Raw genomic sequence first — 19598 nt, 5'->3', positions numbered from 1 at the left:
GCTTAGACTTCTCAGGCCTCACAGGTCTCAGTTCATGCTGAGGACAGTCAGCACCATGCAGAATGGGGCAATGGATTGGGCTGTCTCATTTCTGTGTCTCTTTCACTTGAACAAACCAAAAAATGTTTTCACCAAAGTTCATTCTGTCATTGGTATTTTCTTTCCATAACAGGGTGAAACTGGTCTTCCTGGAGCAGCTGGGGTGCCAGGCCAACCGGTAAATATGTATATCCTGTAGTATTTAAATGGAAGCGCTTCCCAGTTAACTGAGTTACTCCTCTTCCTTTTAACTTATTTACCCTACCACATGCACTGACAATGCTGAGATACACAAATGTGAGCAATGTCTCTTTGCTCAGCCATATTATTTTGGAAGTTGTTTAACAGACTCCTTTTCTTATGTTTTCTAGGGACCAAGAGGTCCAACTGGTGAAAGAGGAAGACCCGGGAGTCCTGGTGGCCCTGTAAGTGACTGCATCTGTTGTTCTTATCCAGAAGCAGCACACATTTTGTTTCAATATGTTGAGAATTCCCTACTTCATAGATTTACCTTAAAACAGTTGTAATGCAGGGAATTAGAAAACTATATAGCATCTGTAAAATCATACATGAAAACTTTCCAGTCCCCAATTAAAGACATAACTCTTCTAACTCATGATGTGGTCACCATCTTATTTTCTATTTCCTTATTTTAAATTAATAGATTGCACATTAAAGGAGAGTTCAGTGTTTCAGCATAAGCTCAGGTTCAGCCAAGAGGAATAGGGAGGAGGAGTCAAAGCAAAGGGTATCAGCAGAAGGCAGAGAGAGGAAAAAATGCAATCTCAGAAGTAACCTGCAGGAAAAAGGTAAAATTACTTTTTGACCCAGATTAGGAGGTACATTCTTTGCTCTGAAGGAAGTCTGAGTTCATAGCGTTCAACACAATCAGCAAAGCACAGCTGAAGTATAATAAGCAGCAAGTTGTTCATACATGCACTATATAACCTGAGCAGCAGACCTGGTCTAACATGTCTACAAGAGAGGCAACAGGATTTAAATCATACCACTGTTAGGATTTTGGAGTGAAATTTTAGTCTTTTATGTGAATTACATGTAACTGTTACTTTGAAATATACGTGTATTGTGATTATATTCATTTAACCTTAAGAAATGTCCCCACAGATGATGCTTTGTAACTGTTAGCATCTTAAGAAATGTAGTAAAAATACATTTTTGCACCTTCCTCTCTCATCATTACAGTACAGATCACATAAAGCACTGGATATTCCTTCACAAAATACTTAGTTAATTATCATTTTAGAATTTCACAGTTGAGGAATCCTTGGGTCTTGGTAAACCAAATGGGAATGTACAGATACAAAAAGATGATGGGCATGATGCATGTGGGTCTGTGTCTGGGGTAGCGCTCTGTACCCAACGCCTCTCTTCTTTCTGCAGGGTGCCCATGGCAAAGATGGATCTCCAGGAGCAGCAGGCCCACCTGTAAGACACTTTACAGATGTTTGACTTTAAGTATTTGTGTTGCACAGGTCTAATTACTTCTAGTTGATGTTCTGCAGTGCCAGCAAACCCGAGGCTGGGGGTGCACTGGTTTAAGAATGATGATTTTATTTAATTAGATTTCATATCTGTGTTGATTAAGATACCTGAAGCACAGAGTGCAATAGGAGAACTTTAACACTGAAAGTCAGAAAATGCATAAATCCAGAACGAGATTATTCTTACAGAACGTACAGATGGGTAGAACTGCTGTTCTCTATGCAGATAAAATTTTGAATAGTCTTATCAATTGTATTATTTAGCTATTTGAGGTGCGCAAAAAGTTTTCTTTCCCATCTGCATAGAAACCTGAGCATGTCCACTTGTATAGGTAACAAGTATATTGGCTTTTTTTTTTCTACTACACCTTTTTTATAATTAGAACAAATTTTGAACATTTTTTTATAACTGAATCTCTTTAATGATAGCTTTCATGGTTTTTAAATTTACAGCACAGAAATTTAGCTGAACATGTAAAAGGGTAACTAAGGTGTAGGTGTGATATTTTAGGACTAGCCAAACTTCATCTTCTGCAGCATGATTTATATTTGCTATTTTGCCAGGTGTTTCCTTACTCAGAGAAAAATCCCATAATTAGACTTTTTTTCTTTAACTTAAGATTAATTCCATATGGCTTTTACCTTTTGCATTAATAGTATTTCTTTCACTTTTAAGGGTCCCCCAGGTCCCCCTGGAACTGCAGGATTTCCAGGCTCTCCAGGTTTTAAGGTATTCAGCTAAAGATGCATACTAAGATAGGATTTGGTCCTTTCTGTAATTAGCCTGCATCTTTATTTTATGAGTCCTCCTTTTTCTGGCTGCTATTACACGGCTTGCAAGCCTAGAACAGATGTGTTTTTCATATGCAGCATGAGACAAACTCTATTTTCATCACCTTCATGAATACCCTCCCCAAAACACCACTAAGTGGTAGACCCAAGCCTTATGTTGCGCTATGGGAGGGGCTCAAGTGAGATTCCCACAGCTAGAGGGGCTGTGCAGGGCTGGCTGGAGTGCATGGGTACCTTGGGCCTCAGCACCAAGCATGCCACACCAGTTTGGCTTTTGCCCTCAAGTGATGATGGTGATAACCTTCTTCCCAAATCACGCAAAGACGCCATAGTAGAGGAACAAACCATGAAGCTAATACTGATTGCCCTGGAGACAAGACTGAAATGGATTCCTTTTCTCCTTTTACTGTTTGTCTCTAGGGTGAAGCTGGTCCTCCTGGTCCTGCTGGTTCTAGTGGTAGCCCTGGAGAGAGAGGAGAACCTGGTCCTCAGGGTCATGCTGGGCCACCTGGGCCTCAGGTACATAAATACCACACGGGAACTGAGAAGTGTTGTGCCACCTGCTCTTCACAAATCCCTATGTGTCCTTTGGTTGAGTCTTAGGTCAGCAGCATTGGTTATTTGCACATTTATTTTTTCAGGGCCCTCCTGGAAGAGCTGGAAGCCCTGGTGGCAAGGGTGAAATGGTGAGTACTTTTCATATTGCTGTCTTTTGCTGCCCTGTGTTGGTGAGCATCTCTGTTTGGACTGGGCAGAGTCCAGTAACGCCATGCTTTCTTCATCTCTGTCTGCTGTTCACTCTCTACAGGGACCTTCTGGCATTCCTGGTGCACCTGGTCTGCCAGGAGGCCGTGGTCTTCCTGGTCCTCCAGGTACAAGCGGAACCCCTGGAGCAAAAGGCCCTCCGGTGAGTTACTGACATTCATTACACTGGTTGTACAAACAAATATAGTGGAAGTAGTTCTGACACCCTTAAAAAAACCCTTGAACTTGTCCTATTCACTTGAGAGGGTCTAATAAATTATTTTATAAAAACAATAGGTAATTATTTTTTATAAATATATATGTACCTTTTACACATTTATATATTGTCATATATAAAAATTATATGTAAATATGATACTATTTATTTGCTTTCCTGGTCTATCTATCAATTCAGAAACACACAACAAAAAATAGCTTGTTTAAAATGGCTACTTTAGACAAAATCTGTTGTTTTAAAACCCTAATTTCACCTGTTTGAATTCCCCTGCCTGAGTCCACAGTTCGCTACTCCCTAGTGAGTTGTATGTACCCTTATACTGCCATTTACCCCAGCAGGTTCTTCCCTGACAGCTTTACACCACACATGGTTCTTGGTCAGAGAAAATACTTAGGAATTTCAAGCAAAAGTCTCAGTGATGTCTGAAATAGCAGGGTTTTTAAAAATCCAGTAAAGGAAAGAAGTGATACAATCTTAAACACCGCTGAGTAAAATTTTATGTCTGTTTCTGAGCTAATTCCTTTGCAGAAGGTAAAATAATAAAAATGAAAAAAAATGGAAAGATGTCTTTTTCTTAGTATTTTAGTACATCCAGTAGCTCTAGAATACTAACCTGTTGCCTCCCATAATTTTATTCGCATTTTCTCCTGTTTAGGGTGAACCTGGTAAGAATGGTGCAAAAGGAGATCCAGGCCCAAAAGGCGACCGTGTAAGTGATTTTAAAATGTGTTCAGAGTCCTCTTCCAAGGAAGTCTGAACCCAGAATCATTGCCTATACAACACCCAGCGGGTATTTTTGGAGACTTCTGACTTCACTGGTGGGCTTTCTTGTTGCTGTTGCCAGGGTGAAAACGGCACCCCAGGTGCTCCTGGACCTCCCGGTGAGGAAGGCAAAAGAGGCGCAAACGGCGAACCCGGCCAGAACGGCATCCCTGGCACGCCTGGAGAAAGGGTAAGCTGCTGCAGATGACCGTGCACCCCAGGTACATTTTGAGTTAATACACGGACAGCAAAACCTGGTCTTCAAAATATTTGGAGGAGAACTTTGGCTCCATATCTGTTCTCAGCAAATTCCAGATGGGAAACTGGGTTACCAAACTGGGTAGAATTCTTATATAGCTCCTCCTCTGAATTGCAGCACTTGCATCTATCTCAGTCTGTAATTAATTTATTTTTTTTCTTCTTCTGATACTGGAGAAGCAGTGATCTTATGTACCTGGAAGCTGTATCAGAAGATTAGTGCTGGAAAGCAACCATAAACTGTGGCAACTATGCAGGAGGGGAAGAAAAGAAAAAAAACAAACAACCAAATTTCAAAATTACTTCTCCATTATCAAAAATGAACAATTCACAAAATTTCAGTTCTAGAAAGAGAAAATAACACTAATTCTTCTACATTCAGGATATGTTTTTATGCCAACATTGTCATTGTCAATAGATCTTAAATGTCAATAATATCAATAATAATATTGTCAGGACGTCTTATATTATACTATCTTTAGTGCCAACAGGTTTTTTAGCTAGTAGGTTCAAGAACTTTCCAAAGAGCATTCTCACAAAGGAATTCCTGGATTGATTTATTCAACAAACTAAATAGCAACATCCTTACAAATTTTAGATTTCTATTCCCATCTGAATCAAATGAAATTGTTTTGAGCTATTTATAACTCTTAATTTATTAATTGATTACAGTATTTGCTGAAACTATGAAGAAACTGAAGATGCACAGTGAACAAATTAATCATATTAAATATATAAATGGTTTGCAAATTAAATTTTATAATTCAAATTTCTTGTAAGCAATGAAGATAGTAGTAAATGTAAATATTTAAACAATACTATAGAGATCTTGAATTAGAAGAAAATAATTGTTCAAGACAAAGTGTTGTTTCATTTTTTATATGAATTTAGAAACATACATAAAGTAACTAATTTAACTAGTTAAAACTAATGGAGGACAGGCTATGATTTCAACAGAAGGGATATATCCCGAAAAGATAATTCTGTAGACATTTTTGTCACGGTGAAATGTCATTTCCATCTCTTTCTTTCATTAATTTTCATAATAGTATATCTAAGGTTAATAGTTTAGAAAAAAAAAAACCTCAGTTGCCATTACATAAGTCCTATTGCCCATGATCCATATTTTGTTCTTTTATTTGGCAGGGCTCCCCTGGTTTCCGTGGCTTACCTGGTAGCAATGGGCTTCCCGGTGAAAAGGTATGGGTTTTCCTCTAAAAAAACAAAATCCAAAACTTCTGGAGAATCCATCTGAATTTGAACGGACAATTTCAGATTCAATATGATGCTGATTTCCTTATGGTGAATGTCAACATCTCTTTTTCAGGGTCCTGCAGGTGAACGTGGTAGCCCAGGTCCTCCTGGCCCTAGTGGACCCGCAGGAGAGCGTGGACAGGATGGAGGCCCAGGGCTTCCTGGAATAAGAGTAAGACAGGACATCTTAAAGAAAATGAGATAAACTCCATTAGAGATGCCTCATCTGAGTTGATGCAATAGAGGTGTCCAATTAAGAAAAAATTGCTGTTAGTTCCTTTCAGTAGAGTACGTACATTCATAGCGCAAGAGAGAACCATGCAGAGACATGGGGCATTCAGAGAACATCTGTCACAAGTGGATGGGGAAGCTGAATTAATGACTCTGAACAAAATGAATCTCTGAAGATGAACGTGCTCCCAGTTCTTAGAGTGTGCTATGTGCTATCATGAGATACAGCTTTAACCTCAATTAGCATTGGATGATTTTCTCTGTTATCTATTTATATTTTAGCAAATATTATAATTATAAAAGGCATTATGTTTATTATATTTAATAGGCATATACATATATATTTAAATAGGCTTCAAATTAACATTTAAATAATTAAAGTATAAATCAATTTATATATTTCAATACAGTTAAGTATTACATTTATTGCTTATTTGCAGTTAAAGCAAATAAGCTGTTGATCAGATTTTCATAGTACATATCAAGAAGATTTTCAGAGATAATATACACCATTGCGTAATATGTACAGAACGTAAAAACATTTTGTGAACTATACTAAGAATTAGCAACAAATACACTGAAATTCAAAAGTTAGTCTGACTGCAGGCTTCCAGGAGTTAAACAAGATTTTATTCAAAATGAAATTAAATTATTTAAAATATAACAAAAATAATATTTAAAAACATAACAGAAGTTAACTGAAATACATTATAAATTGTTTTGCTTTTAAGTAGAGGTATGTAGTCAAAATTGTTTCATTCCTTGATTTTTACCATCTGAAATTAGTTTTCCTCCCAAGTAATGAGAAAATACAAGTTTTGTGCATATTGATTATTGTCCAATGCCTGGATAATATACAATAACTCTCAGAGAAAGTGATAAACTCCTAAAAAAAGAATTTGTTAGCTTTCTCTGATTTTTTCCCCCGATGAGATGGGGGGTGGGGTGGGGAGCAAGAGGACTTTTAATCTTTATTGAAGAAGTGAAAATCAAGCAAGTAGTTTAAAATGTATTGTTATATATTTCAGTTTTGTAACTTAATGATACACATTTTGAAATGAAGAATATCACTTGGTTTTCTTCAATTGCAGGGTTTGCCCGGAATCCCAGGAAGCCCTGGAAGCGATGGGAAACCTGGCCCTCCAGTATGTACATCGTGCAAATATTTAATACTAGTCCTACTCACCTTACCCTCGTCCCACTCTATCTACATGACAAGATGTTATCACAGTCAGATTAATTGTCTCATTTTTTTGTTTAATTACTACTTAATTATCACTTTATATGCTATCTCGTAATAATATTCTGTAAATCTCATCATTTAATGCTATTTAAAATACAGAGTATACAGAAGCTTAGTTGAAATACAACACATGTAATAAGTTTTGAATAACAATATCGCTATCCTAATCTCACCCTCACTCACTATTTAATGTCATGGATATTAATTTATTTCTCCTAACAGATGCCATTTCTTTATTTCTTTTTTGCTTATCCCAGGGTAGTCAGGGTGACTCTGGCCGCCCTGGTCCACCTGGTCCCTCAGGCCCACGTGGTCAACCAGGTGTAATGGGTTTCCCTGGTCCTAAGGGCAATGAGGTGAGTGGGGTTTCTCCATTTCTCCTGTGCTTCTGCTTGATCAGCCAAATGTTAAAATAAATTGCTCCTTAGTGGGGCTATCTCACGCTGCAGCTTACTGTAAACTTACCAGAAAAATGTTTTAAATACGATCTTTCTCTTTTGTAAGGGTGCGCCAGGTAAGAATGGAGAAAGAGGCCCTGGCGGACCACCTGGAACACCTGTAAGTTTCATTAAGATTTTGTTTAATAATATTATAATTTAATAGTGATATAATATTAATTATTAATAATAATTTTATGAGTGTTTTAAAATACATATCAACCCATAACCATAGCCTACCTGTTGTCTTGTTATAGGGTCCTGCTGGGAAGAATGGTGATGTTGGCCTCCCAGGTCCTCCTGGGCCTGCTGTAAGTGTCATAGTCTCATAAAAGGCAATTACGAGTTATTGCCAAGGTGGTCTGGCACCTGTAGATAGAGACTGTAAATGTAGGGGAAGGAAAATATTTTTAATTACATGAAGAAATCTCCTTTTATGAAGACAGATAGAAGAGCTCTTCTTTCCCATTATTTTAATAAGTTCTCAAAACCTGAGTCAGGTATACCTTGTAGAAGTTGAGATGAAAAGTCAATTTAGAGCTCTTGGGGATCCTACCAGCTTTTCAAATTGAAGCGTATTACTGCTCCCTTTAATGTTTATAGCATTTCAGACTAGTATCAAGTACAAATATGTCTGCTGAATTACATCTAACAGTTGGAGTGAAAAAAGCAAATACCAGAACACCAAGATACATTAGTCTTTGGGATTGTGCAATGTCACCATCAAATCATGATAAGGAGGCATAGATTAGAGGTGGTGTGGAGGTGTTTGTATGTTGAAATGTTCTCAGAAAAATTCTTTTTTCTCTTTTGTTTGACTCTAGGGTGCTCCTGGGGAGAGAGGAGAACCAGGAGCATCAGGTCCACCAGGCCTCCAGGTGCTGTGTGATTATTGTTTGTTGGTTTCTGATTCTTTTTCATAGACTAACACACACGCAAAATGAAAAGGAAAAAAAAAAAGAGGCCTCTAAACATTTTCATTAGGGTGCATGTCATCATATTTTGAAGTAAGACAGATCAACTGCTTGACAAAAGTTATTGCTTACTATTTCACAACTGCAAAACAGTTGGCTTAGCTCAGTAGATTATGTCACTTAAAACCTCTAGCCATCCAATTATCACCTCCTCCCCTCTAAAGGATTGCAATGAGTTGGGCACACATCTTTGTGTCAAAAAAATTTGCTAGATAGGAAAACATATAATTCATCTATGTAACATGGATGATAAAATCGTTCTTCCATATAGGGATTGCCTGGTGGACCAGGACCAGCTGGAGAGAATGGAAAGCCTGGAGAACCAGTAAGTAATATTTTATTTTTTTATTTTTTTTTTTAAGTAACAAAATATAAATGAGAAATTGTTCTTAGATTACAGTTCCAAATTCAAACAGCTATCAGCACTCTGCAGAGCAGGGAAGTCTGATTTTAGGGATACTAGGTGAAAGAAATAGGATGCCGACCACAATGCAGATTTACTAAGTGCATGGATAACTTACACTTATTTTCTCATTAACAGGGGCCAAAAGGTGATATTGGAGGGCCAGGATTCCCAGGCCCTAAGGTAAATCGTACAGCAACATTTCTGTAATGACATAAATGAATTAACGAACTACGAACCTGAAAACAAAGAATAATGTGTTTCTTTGTCACAGGGTGAAAATGGTATCCCAGGTGAACGTGGTGCACAGGGTGCCCCAGGACCTCCTGGAGCAAGAGGTGGCCCAGGCCCTGCTGGCTCAGAAGGTGCCAAGGTACCACAGTTGCTTTCCTGCTATTATGTCTAGCATTCGGGTTAATATTTCCACCACCCACCCACCCACCCACCCCTAATTATTTTTTATTACTCTGTAGGGTCCTCCTGGCCCCCCTGGTCCCCCTGGAGGCACAGGGCTGCCTGGCTTACAGGGAATGCCAGGAGAAAGAGGCGCTTCCGGAAGTCCTGGGCCAAAAGGGGATAAGGTAACACATCCACACTCTGTCAATTTTTATGCTAATTTAGTGTTAGTTTCCCACACAGCACTGAGATTGTTCACATTTTCACTTTTGGTCTGATTTCAGACATACTATGGATATAGCAGTGTGATATGGATCCTATATATTAAGAAATATAGGATTTTCCACCTGATTTAATATATGCTAGATATTTTGCTGTGCTAGATCTCTAGGGGGAGGGCTACCTCCTAACAGTTCTAATGAAGCTAATAAACAGTGGGAATAGCTTATACCATGGCATACAGTTTGGCATAGACTTCATTTTGAATCAATTTGGGTTTGTTTTTTTTCCACCAAAGTATTCAGTACCTGGTGCAGAATAGTGGGCAGAATGTTATCCCCAATTTTAGACTTGTGTGATCACAATAAGAAAATCTGGTTACGAGATACCCTCAGTATGAGTTCCTCTCTGCAATAATGTTTTAATTCTTTTTTCCCCACCCCCATTATTATGCTCGTCTTACGCTTGCTTTTTGCTTATGGTTTTTACATCTTATCCTTGCTAGGGAGAACCTGGTGGCAAAGGTGCTGATGGCATTCCTGGTGCAAGAGGAGAGAGAGTGAGTGGTCTTTAAACACATAACAATTTATCAGTTAGCTTCAGACAGTCTAGGCTTAGAACATAAGTAAACTTACAGCTAATAAATATTGTCAGGAAAGGTAAAGTAGTAACCCCATTGTACTTCATCCTGGCAGCGCAAACTGGTTTCGTAAAACTAAACTAGACTTAAAACTAGTTTTTGTGAGTACAGCTGCTTGGGTAGATATAATAGATTATTTTTTTTGCAAGCAGAAGATTACAATTAATTGGGACAGTGTTTTGGAGGGAAAGCAGCAATACAAAAGTAGAGAAAATGTTACTAGCTTCATACACCCAGCTGACTGAGGGGGAAAATGCTGGTTATAATAAAGCACAAAAAGACATCATGATAGTAAGTATTCTCACACAGAATATTTCTGCAGGTTACTATATAGGATATATTTATACATCTATATAGCATGTACACATAAAATAGACACTTGAAATATATGCATATAATTTAATGAGTACATGCAAGCAGTATATACATCAAAATAATGAGGTATGAAAAATGTATAAAAATGCAGCTTCTATGAGTTGGAGGAAATAGAGAAAAAAAGTATTTCAAACCATAAAGTACACATTAAATTCTCAAGAAAGCAAAAGGTCAGGGAGCTAGTCAAGAGATTTTGAACATTTACTGAAGAAACATGGACCAATTATCTGTAAGAAAAGTTAGGGCAAGGCATAATTTTTATTGTCTGCCATTGAGAGAGATCTACTAACTTCAGGTGGGTTTGGATTAAGTTTAGACTGTTGGGAACAACAACAACAAAAAAAAAAATAGGACCAATCAAGTGGAGATCTCTCACATCGCAAAATGGTGTCATCTCAGAGTGTCACTCCAAAATGTAGCGTGCAACAACACACTGGCATTGTAGACTTCCATTTAAATATCTTTAGCAATCTGTTTACACTGAAACAGAAATTATATTTATCAAAGCAGAGGAATTAACATTCTCATGTTTTGACTCAAAATATATTATTTTCTAATCATTTAGGGTAATGTAGGTCCCATCGGTCCTCCTGGTCCTGCCGGCCCACCTGGAGATAAGGTAAAGCATCCTCTGTAATGATGTTTGATACTGTAAAGTCACACCAGTGGCCGTCTCATGGGAAGAAGAAAAACAGCTACTAATTGTTCTTGTGCCTTACAGGGAGAGACTGGTCCAGCAGGTGCTCCTGGTCCAATGGGTTCCCGTGGTGGTCCTGTAAGTGAGAGTACTTTTCTTCCAGTATCACTTTACTATGGCTTCTCTAGCCTAGCATAGATGTCAGCGTTGCACCTATCCCATCAGGAACGCATGTGGCTTGACTTCAAAATAAACTAAGCACATTTAGCTCCTGTTGGCTCTTGGGATTTACAGGTACTAAGGACTTTAGAAAATCAGTGCTTTTAACACTGTAAAGGGGTTGGATGGCTGCAGTGACAGGTCAGGGCAAGAGTGTGAGCAGTAGTTGTTTCCATCTTGTCTTACAGTTAAGTAAACTTTTTTAAATGCTCATACTTATTTTTTTTTTTTTTAGATAAAACAGCGCATTTGGATCTCAGTTGGATATGGGCTGTGTTCAGGGTTTATACAGGTGTAACTGAAATCAGTTTGCCACACTTTAGATTATTATTAGATAATTCTCAAACAGGTTTCTTTTAGATCTCAAGAGCAAATATTGTTTTGTACAGGGCTTTTTTCCTTCCAAAGGATGACACAACAAAGAAACTTCTGCAGTGTTCTCTAACTTGTAAAGTGAAGCCTATTTTTCTAACACCTTCCATTGCTAACATGTTTTCTACAGGGTGAACGAGGAGAACAAGGTCTTCCTGGACCTGCTGGCTTCCCTGGAGCTCCAGTAAGTATAAATTCCTAAAAGCAATTGAATGTGATTATCTGTTTTTAGTTTAAGTTCATCCATATCTCAGAAAGGCTTGCTGTAACCCTTTTAATACACATACCCGCTACATAAGTTTGATTCATTTGCAACTCTTTCTGTACTCAGTCACACACAGAAGAACATTTCTTTATCCTTCCCTTCCTGTACTGGAAGACCCATAGAATTCAATTGCATTCACATTTCATCTAATATCTAAATTCTTTTCAGAAGAGTATCTGGATAGGGTTTCTCAGCACAGTGATATCATCTGCATTTTTTTGAGTCGTAATAAAACAATATAATATTTCTACAGGGCCAGAATGGAGAACCTGGTGGGAAAGGAGAAAGAGGCCCACCTGGTCTAAGAGGAGAGGCTGGACCCCCTGGAGCTGCAGGTCCACAAGGTGGTCCTGGTGCACCAGTAAGTTTTTGCTGTTCCTTATTGCTACACAGAGGTTTCTTCAGTTCTCCCTCAGCCTCAAGGTGGCTGGGCCCGAGTGCAAGCATCTGAATTGCCTAAAACTTAATGACACTTCCTATAATTTTAATCTATTTATTAAGTCATTTTCTTGATCTGTTTCATTCCATGTAGGGTCCACCCGGTCCCCAAGGAACAAAAGGAGAACGTGGATCTCCTGGAGGCCCTGTGAGTAGTTCTTTGACTTAGTCGCTATTAAATGATTCTGTTACAACAAACGTGATGTAAATGAAAAACAAGGGCTTCAGGGACTTTAATTGTTCTTGAACTTCAGATACTAAAGTGTTCTAGAAGGAGTAATTAAAGTTGAGGTGTTTAGTGATCTGGATTACATTGATTTTACTATAAGTAAGGTGCCAAAATAACTTTTGCCACAGTGACCCAAAACTTCAAAATGGCTTATCTCAACACTTAGTAGATTTACATGCCATCTTTGCCAAGTTTCTCAGAGCCCATTAGTTCACCTTTGAGGAACATATGGGACCTTCCCTTAGGGGAAAAAAAAAATCAATAAAAATTTTAATTTCTTTTTCTGTTCCAGGAGATTTAATATTTTAATTCAGGTTTTAAGCAAAACACCTAAATATATTTAGTATTCAGCTGTTGTATAAAAATAATTTTTTTCATATTTTTCCAATCTTCAGAAAAGGACAACTAAAAGTATTGATCTCTTGTAGGGTGCTGCTGGTTTCCCTGGTGCTCGTGGTCTACCTGGTCCCCCTGGTAGCAATGTAAGTTGTCTTAACCCCTTTTTTATTTTATTCTTACCTTGTGAGTATATTTAGATGTATATTAATATATTAAATTATATTAAGCTGTATGCACCTTGACATGAATAGGATGTAAGCAAAAGCATTCTCAATATGATGTTTCAACTCGGGGAAAAAAATCTCCAAAAAAAGAGATTACTCTCCTCTTAGTTCATATGGAATAGCAATTCATTCACTTAACTGTCTTGATACTCCTCCTGCTTTTATGGTTTGTTCTCCAAAGCCCATCAGAGTTAGTGGAGTCCTTCTCCTGGATCAGGTCCTCAAGTATTTCTGTTTGTGGCAGTCATTCCGTCTTCTCTCTTGCTTTTCTATGATGCAAAAAAATATTCAATTCAGAATCTTGAATTGGTATGCATTTTCAAAACTATGTTTTGTAGCTCACTGTTGAGAAATCTTTTTAGTTGCCTGTATGGAATGGAATCGCATAAGATTTAATTATCCTGGGTCAGAGGAGCTTAGAAAGATTCTTGTGGCAAAGTTTCTCTCTTATGATATGGCCTACATGTAAAGTTTAGTCTACCAGTCTGCAGTGTCCTATTGTAAAAATGTATGCTGGTGCATCAGCTAATTACAATATTTTATGCAATATCTGTGTGTGAAGAAAAGCTGTTTCATAATACCCTTGCATGTTCAACATGCACCTACTTTTGACTCACATAGTAAAAATTAGATTCCGATTTTTGATTCTTTAAAAACTAAGAAAATATAAATAACACAATGCATTTACGCATTTTGAAATCAAAATTGTAAGTAATCTTTTGTTTTATGGTAACTGAGGTACAAGGCAAGAAAAATTCTTTCTTTTTTAACAGATTTTTATTTTCTGTCTTACAGTTACAGACAAATGCAAATTTGAATATTGCTAAATAAAAAGAAAAAATAGGATTTTATTTAAGGTACCATTAAAGTCAACGTAACTCTTTCCATTGATTGGTTAAGGCAATAGTTCTAATGAAAGACATTTCATTCTGCACGTGTCCAAGACACCACCTTAAAGGTATCTGGTATGAGTGAGTCAAGAAATTAGCAGGGTCTGCTACTGGTTTTCAAATTTCTGTGGCAGAGCCATAGGCAAGAAACATGTATCCTGTGTCAGATGCATTACAACCACTGGGCATCCAAGATGTGCAGGTGTTGTGTTATGCAAACAATGTGTCCAGACAGTAGGTAGAAAAAAAAATAAATCAGTTTTGAAAGTGGTAGTTGAAAGGATTACCTTTATAAGACCAGACCAGATTTGGGTGCATAGAGGCTCGACCCTAAATCTGCCTTCAGGCAATGACTCAAGTCTGGCTGGCTTTCATGAGCAAAGATCAATGCCATAAGCATATGCTACTGTTTCAGAGAACACAGCTCACGCACACTTTTTTTAAAAATTATTTTCAGGGCAGTCCAGGTCCCCCTGGTAATGCAGGACCTGCAGGCAAAGATGGGCCTCCTGGACCCCCTGGTAGTACCGGTGGTCCTGGCAGCCCGGGACCTGCTGGAACAAGAGGTGAGCCCGGCCCACCAGGCGAAAAAGGGTCACCAGGCGCACGAGGAGAAAGGGTAAGTATACATCCAGCCGGGGACTGTTATACCAGTATATACCAATAACAGGGGTTGATCTCTCAAGAATAAGAACCCACTGACTGAATGTTGAAGATGCTCAGTATTGACTGATCTGACCTTTTCTTAAACAGGGGGCACCAGGTGAACCAGGTCCTCAAGGCATCGTTGGTGGCCGGGGTAGCACAGGTTTGCCAGGTCTGCGTGGCCCGAGTGGCCCCCCCGGTATGGCGGGTGCCAAGGTGAGAGCACATTCACTGCAGCAGTAGCCTCAAAGCTAACGCAACGGCTGTAATCCAGCCGCTAGGCATAGCCTAGAGATACAAAAAGTAATGAATATGTTGTATTTTAAAAAAAAAAATGCTTTTTAGTCTAGACACTACGGAATTTACAGTTATTTGTATTTGCATGCAGAAGATTGGGCTTTAAAATGTCCGGTCACCTGCAGCTGTGGGATGTGAGATTGGCTTTCATCTCTATTACCAAGAGCCCTGAATCAGATTACTTAGAAGTATATAGCCAGCTTCACACGCTTAAGGAGGGTTGTGGACTATAAACTCTCCTTGAGACAAGATGTGAGTTGTAGTCTCACCTACCACAAGATATTTATCTTTCCTTAATTCTCAATATGTTTCTTGCTTAAATATTATGACCCCAACAGAAAAATACTTTCAGTTCCCTCCAGAAAAAGCGATGTGAGGCTTGGTTTGTATTTTTTTGGTTTATTTATTTATTAGTGACAGACTGGCATTTTTTTGTTAACTGTTTTGGCTATTGGTTTTGGGTACATAAGAAGAGAAATAAATACAATATGCAATGTTCCTTGGGTTCAATGGCCTTGCATGAAGAATACCAGCAATATAAATTTGGCCAAACTTTTTTTTTTTATCTTTCTTGTTTTCAGTATTCACAATCACCAAAGTCACACTGGCCCTTCACTTTATTAGATCTCCTTCATAACGACCATATATTTAATTGAAGATGTAGAACAGTATTTCCCAAGTACCTTATCTGCAATGAAACCCCTTCCCTTTTTTTTCAGGGTGAAGATGGTAAACCAGGCACGAACGGTATCCCAGGAGAACGCGGTGCTCCTGGGCCACAAGGTCCTATTGGACAGAGAGGCTTACCTGGAGAGCCTGGCAGAGATGTGAGTAGATGCATTAGACCTTCCTGCTAGCTTGTGAGTTACAAATGGGAGATTCTGGGAGTAAAGGTGCTCCACGGTTCACAAACCTTCCTCAAGTGCCTGACGCACAGGGGCCTGGGCAGGTTACATTTTTGTGTAAGGTGGTGTAGCCTGCTGTCTCTGCACAGCTCCGTCTCACTTGGAACTGAACAAGAGATGGCATTGCCCGATGCCTACAAAATAATGAAGGTCTTCCAGATCTTTTAGGGGCCAATCCACCTTCAGGAATTCTGTCTTCTTGAAAATGCTCTTTCTTTGATAAGCATTATTTAAGTTTACTAGAGTACAAGCTGTTTACTCCTCATCCAATTTATGAACAAACTGTACCACTCTGTCTCCCTCCCAGGGTAACCCTGGCTCAGATGGCTCACCTGGACGTGACGGATCCCCAGGAGGCAAAGTAAGGAATCACCAACATCTTTAGATTGCCAAAAAAATGTTACGTAGAGATGACAATATACATAGTTCTGTGCTTAAATCTCTTATGCTCCAATGAATATACATTTTACACTGTACTTCTGTAACACACTAAATTTATTATCCTGTCAACTGTTACTCTGCAGGGTGACCGTGGTGAAAGTGGCTCTCCTGGCCCTCCAGGACCTCCTGGTCACCCTGGACCTGCAGGTAGCAGTGGTACACCTGGAAAAGCTGGTGAAAGAGGATTTCAGGTAAGAAATACCTTTTCTATGCAAAGTCTACTTCATGCAGTAATAAAGAGGAAGCTTGAAAGATTCATACATTTGTTACTGACATAGCCTGCTGGCATTGAGGACCTCTCTTATAAGAATATCAATGGGAAAGACATCACAGTTTATGGTCCTGATAACTCCATATAAATTAAGCTTAAAATCCACATACTCCTTAGGATGCCAAAAAGCACATCATCCCACCAGGCCCTATCTTAATTTCCATCCCATTTGGTGCTCATGCAGCAGAAGCGATGTTATTTATTTGAACTAAAGGAGTAACTTTTGGAAGTCCTCAAGTTATTTCTGAGAAGTGATGACACCAGCACAGCTTGAGCACTGAGCAACTCACAAAGTGAAGGAGTCCAGTGCACGTAGTATGTATCAGTGCCTACAAGCAGCTGAGTAAGATGAACGTGGGTAGAGAAAGGAACTGGCCAAAATTCTTGCTGATTGTAGTGTGTGTGTGTGTGTAGCTTCCCCTTGTTTCCAAACAGCTGCTGGCTTTGAACATATTGCTTATCTGGAAATAAAAAGGCAGTCTAGTCAACACCAAGTGATCCATATTCTTACTGTGTCACAGGGTCCACCTGGCCCTCCTGGCTCTACCGGTCCTGCTGGTACTCGTGGTCCTGTTGTAAGTTATATTTAAAGTATTTTTAATATCATAAATTCACCATATTATGTTATTTGGGTATTTCTTTATATGTTCCTTTTGTCGCAAATCTACTCTTAAAGGGTCCTCAAGGTCCTCGTGGTGACAAAGGTGAACCTGGTGAACGAGGCAGCATTGGCATAAAGGGTCATAGAGGGTTTCCTGGTACTCCCGGTCTCCCTGGTCCTCCTGTAAGTATTTTGCATTGGATTGGGAATTACAGCTGGGTTTAGTTTCTGTAGTTTAGGTCCCAGGTAAATAGTTAGCCTTAAATAATGTACTGAGGAAAGAAAAAAAAATATCTGTATAATTGGATTGTTAAATGAGTTCAAAAGTCCAGATTCCCTGAATCAACCTGAAATAATTATTAATAAAGAACTAGAAGAAGCTGTTAGGAGCTAAAACTGGGGTTGCCATATTCCCTTTCATCTATGTGCCTGCCTTTGCCTGGAACAAACACTTTTTGCATTCATTTATATAGCTTACTCCTGATTAAATTATAGAAGATAGAAACAGGAGTTAAAATATCTTTGCCTGTTAGAAATCTATGTTAGGCAGGCAACTAAATCCATGAAAAAGCTACTTGGAGTCCAAACACCTCACTTCTATCATGTATCTTTTGCAGTAATTAATAGTAGGGCAAAATGGGCATGAAATAGTAAACCGGTGAACTGTGAACATGCATTACCATTTTGAACAGTTCTTAATAGCTAAAAGAATCAAAGGGTAATAGACAGGCATGCCCCTAGGTATTCAGGATAAATGAAAATTTTAAAAGTGATTTACAGTGAAAAGAACCATTAATAGCACTCATGGGTACAAGTGAGAACCAAGAAACCAAAACTCACACAATTAATCTACTAATGATGGCAAAAAGATAGAAGTGTTCACTATAAATGCAACCAATACCAACCTATTTAACAACACAATATAACCGGTTATCTAATGTATAACATGATTTTTTAAAAAATCTGATACATTCTCATTTACATTATGACAGTGAGATGGTCAATAATCTTTAAACATATGGCTTAGTCCTTTGTGGTGCATAAATAGAGCAAATTTTATAATGCATTTGAAAACATGAGTGTTTGTCAAAACATTTAAATAACTTTAGTGGTAATATGATTACAACTGCAGCATTATGAGCCTGTAGCCATGCATTCTTCCAAAGCTCATTGATGTCCATTGGCTTTCTTGCATTTTGGATATCGCATTCATTAATATTTTTCCATTAGAGGATATTTAGATATTTTTTTCTGGCTAAAGAATGACAGAATGAAAGCCATTCACTCTCATATTTGAAATAGTCTTTCTATAAGGATGTGTTTCATATAATCTTAAAGATGTTTTCAATGTCTGCCTTTAAGGTACACCCAACTAGTTGCAAAACATTACTGGGAGGTGTATGACTTACTTTTATTTTCTTCATAGGGTCCCCTGGGTCCACAAGGTGCAATTGGAAGTCCAGGAGCTTCAGGTGCCAGGGTAAGAAAAACTCCTTACTTAGTGTAACTAGAAAGAAGATTCAGACTGCTTAAAAAAAAAAAAAAAAAAGAAAAAAAAGAAAGATAGCTGATTTAAAAACTTTAATGGGCAACAGCTGAAGAAAGAGAAAACACCTGATATTTCAAACATTTCTGTATGATTTATCTCACAAAGTACTTCTGAATTTGAGATTATCCGGTTAACTATTTTGACCATATTATTTGTGTTCAACGTTGTTCTAGGGTCCCCCAGGACCAGCTGGGCAGCCTGGAAAAGATGGTAGAGGTGGCTACCCAGGTCCAATCGGTCCTCCTGGCCCCCGTGGTAACAGAGGTGACAGTGGCCCTGCAGTAAGTAAACTGTGCACACTCAACCAAACCTTTAGGGATTAATCATCGAACACAGAGCACTCTCCCATTTAAATATCTCCCTCAGAAAATTCTGTATTTCATGGACAGAGTTTGTTGTAGGATTTATCTAGCTACCAAGGCTAAATTAAGGAGACAAAAAAACCAGCACAAAAAAACAGATCATTTGTAGTTCCGTCTAACTATTGATGTGTTGGGTGTTGCATTAGTCTCACATAATCATCAACCTTTCTGCGTCCAACAGGGAGGCAGGGTCCCCACTTCAAAGCACAGACCCCCTTTGTGATATGGAAGCTATAAATTGGGTTTCCCACACTTCTGTAGGGGGGATGGTGCTGCAAAGGTCACTAGCATAGTCGCTTCTCCTAAAGCCAAGAAACAGTTATTCTCTGGGTTTTGGGGGAAAGGGTTCCTTCTCCTTCTCAAAGCCCAGACAGGAGAAGGACAGTCATAGCTTGAAAAAAAAATAG

The 19598-nt window shown here is 38.6% G+C and overlaps 1 protein-coding gene across 1 annotated transcript in view; it reads left to right on the top strand.

Moving 5' to 3' along the window:
* The window catches only part of COL3A1 (collagen type III alpha 1 chain), a 52950-nt gene that overhangs the window by 29526 nt on the left and 3826 nt on the right, over positions 1–19598 (top strand). The window contains exons 12-47 of the mRNA XM_056349351.1: positions 173–217; positions 411–464; positions 1441–1485; positions 2218–2271; positions 2754–2852; positions 2975–3019; positions 3142–3240; positions 3971–4024; positions 4160–4267; positions 5482–5535; positions 5663–5761; positions 6912–6965; positions 7321–7419; positions 7568–7621; positions 7758–7811; positions 8325–8378; positions 8746–8799; positions 9016–9060; positions 9152–9250; positions 9351–9458; positions 9998–10051; positions 11073–11126; positions 11229–11282; positions 11866–11919; positions 12254–12361; positions 12533–12586; positions 13096–13149; positions 14578–14739; positions 14874–14981; positions 15782–15889; positions 16275–16328; positions 16492–16599; positions 17201–17254; positions 17356–17463; positions 18707–18760; positions 19003–19110. Of these exons, the coding sequence (XP_056205326.1) occupies positions 173–217; positions 411–464; positions 1441–1485; positions 2218–2271; positions 2754–2852; positions 2975–3019; positions 3142–3240; positions 3971–4024; positions 4160–4267; positions 5482–5535; positions 5663–5761; positions 6912–6965; positions 7321–7419; positions 7568–7621; positions 7758–7811; positions 8325–8378; positions 8746–8799; positions 9016–9060; positions 9152–9250; positions 9351–9458; positions 9998–10051; positions 11073–11126; positions 11229–11282; positions 11866–11919; positions 12254–12361; positions 12533–12586; positions 13096–13149; positions 14578–14739; positions 14874–14981; positions 15782–15889; positions 16275–16328; positions 16492–16599; positions 17201–17254; positions 17356–17463; positions 18707–18760; positions 19003–19110 (2673 nt within the window). The remainder of the gene's footprint in view (positions 1–172; positions 218–410; positions 465–1440; positions 1486–2217; positions 2272–2753; positions 2853–2974; positions 3020–3141; positions 3241–3970; positions 4025–4159; positions 4268–5481; positions 5536–5662; positions 5762–6911; positions 6966–7320; positions 7420–7567; positions 7622–7757; positions 7812–8324; positions 8379–8745; positions 8800–9015; positions 9061–9151; positions 9251–9350; positions 9459–9997; positions 10052–11072; positions 11127–11228; positions 11283–11865; positions 11920–12253; positions 12362–12532; positions 12587–13095; positions 13150–14577; positions 14740–14873; positions 14982–15781; positions 15890–16274; positions 16329–16491; positions 16600–17200; positions 17255–17355; positions 17464–18706; positions 18761–19002; positions 19111–19598) is intronic.

This window comes from Falco biarmicus, chromosome 8 (genome assembly GCF_023638135.1).
Source record: "Falco biarmicus isolate bFalBia1 chromosome 8, bFalBia1.pri, whole genome shotgun sequence".
NCBI classification, from domain to species: domain Eukaryota; kingdom Metazoa; phylum Chordata; class Aves; order Falconiformes; family Falconidae; genus Falco; species Falco biarmicus.
The sequence above is the reverse complement of the archived record's forward strand: the minus strand, read 5'-3'. Positions and strand labels throughout refer to the sequence as shown.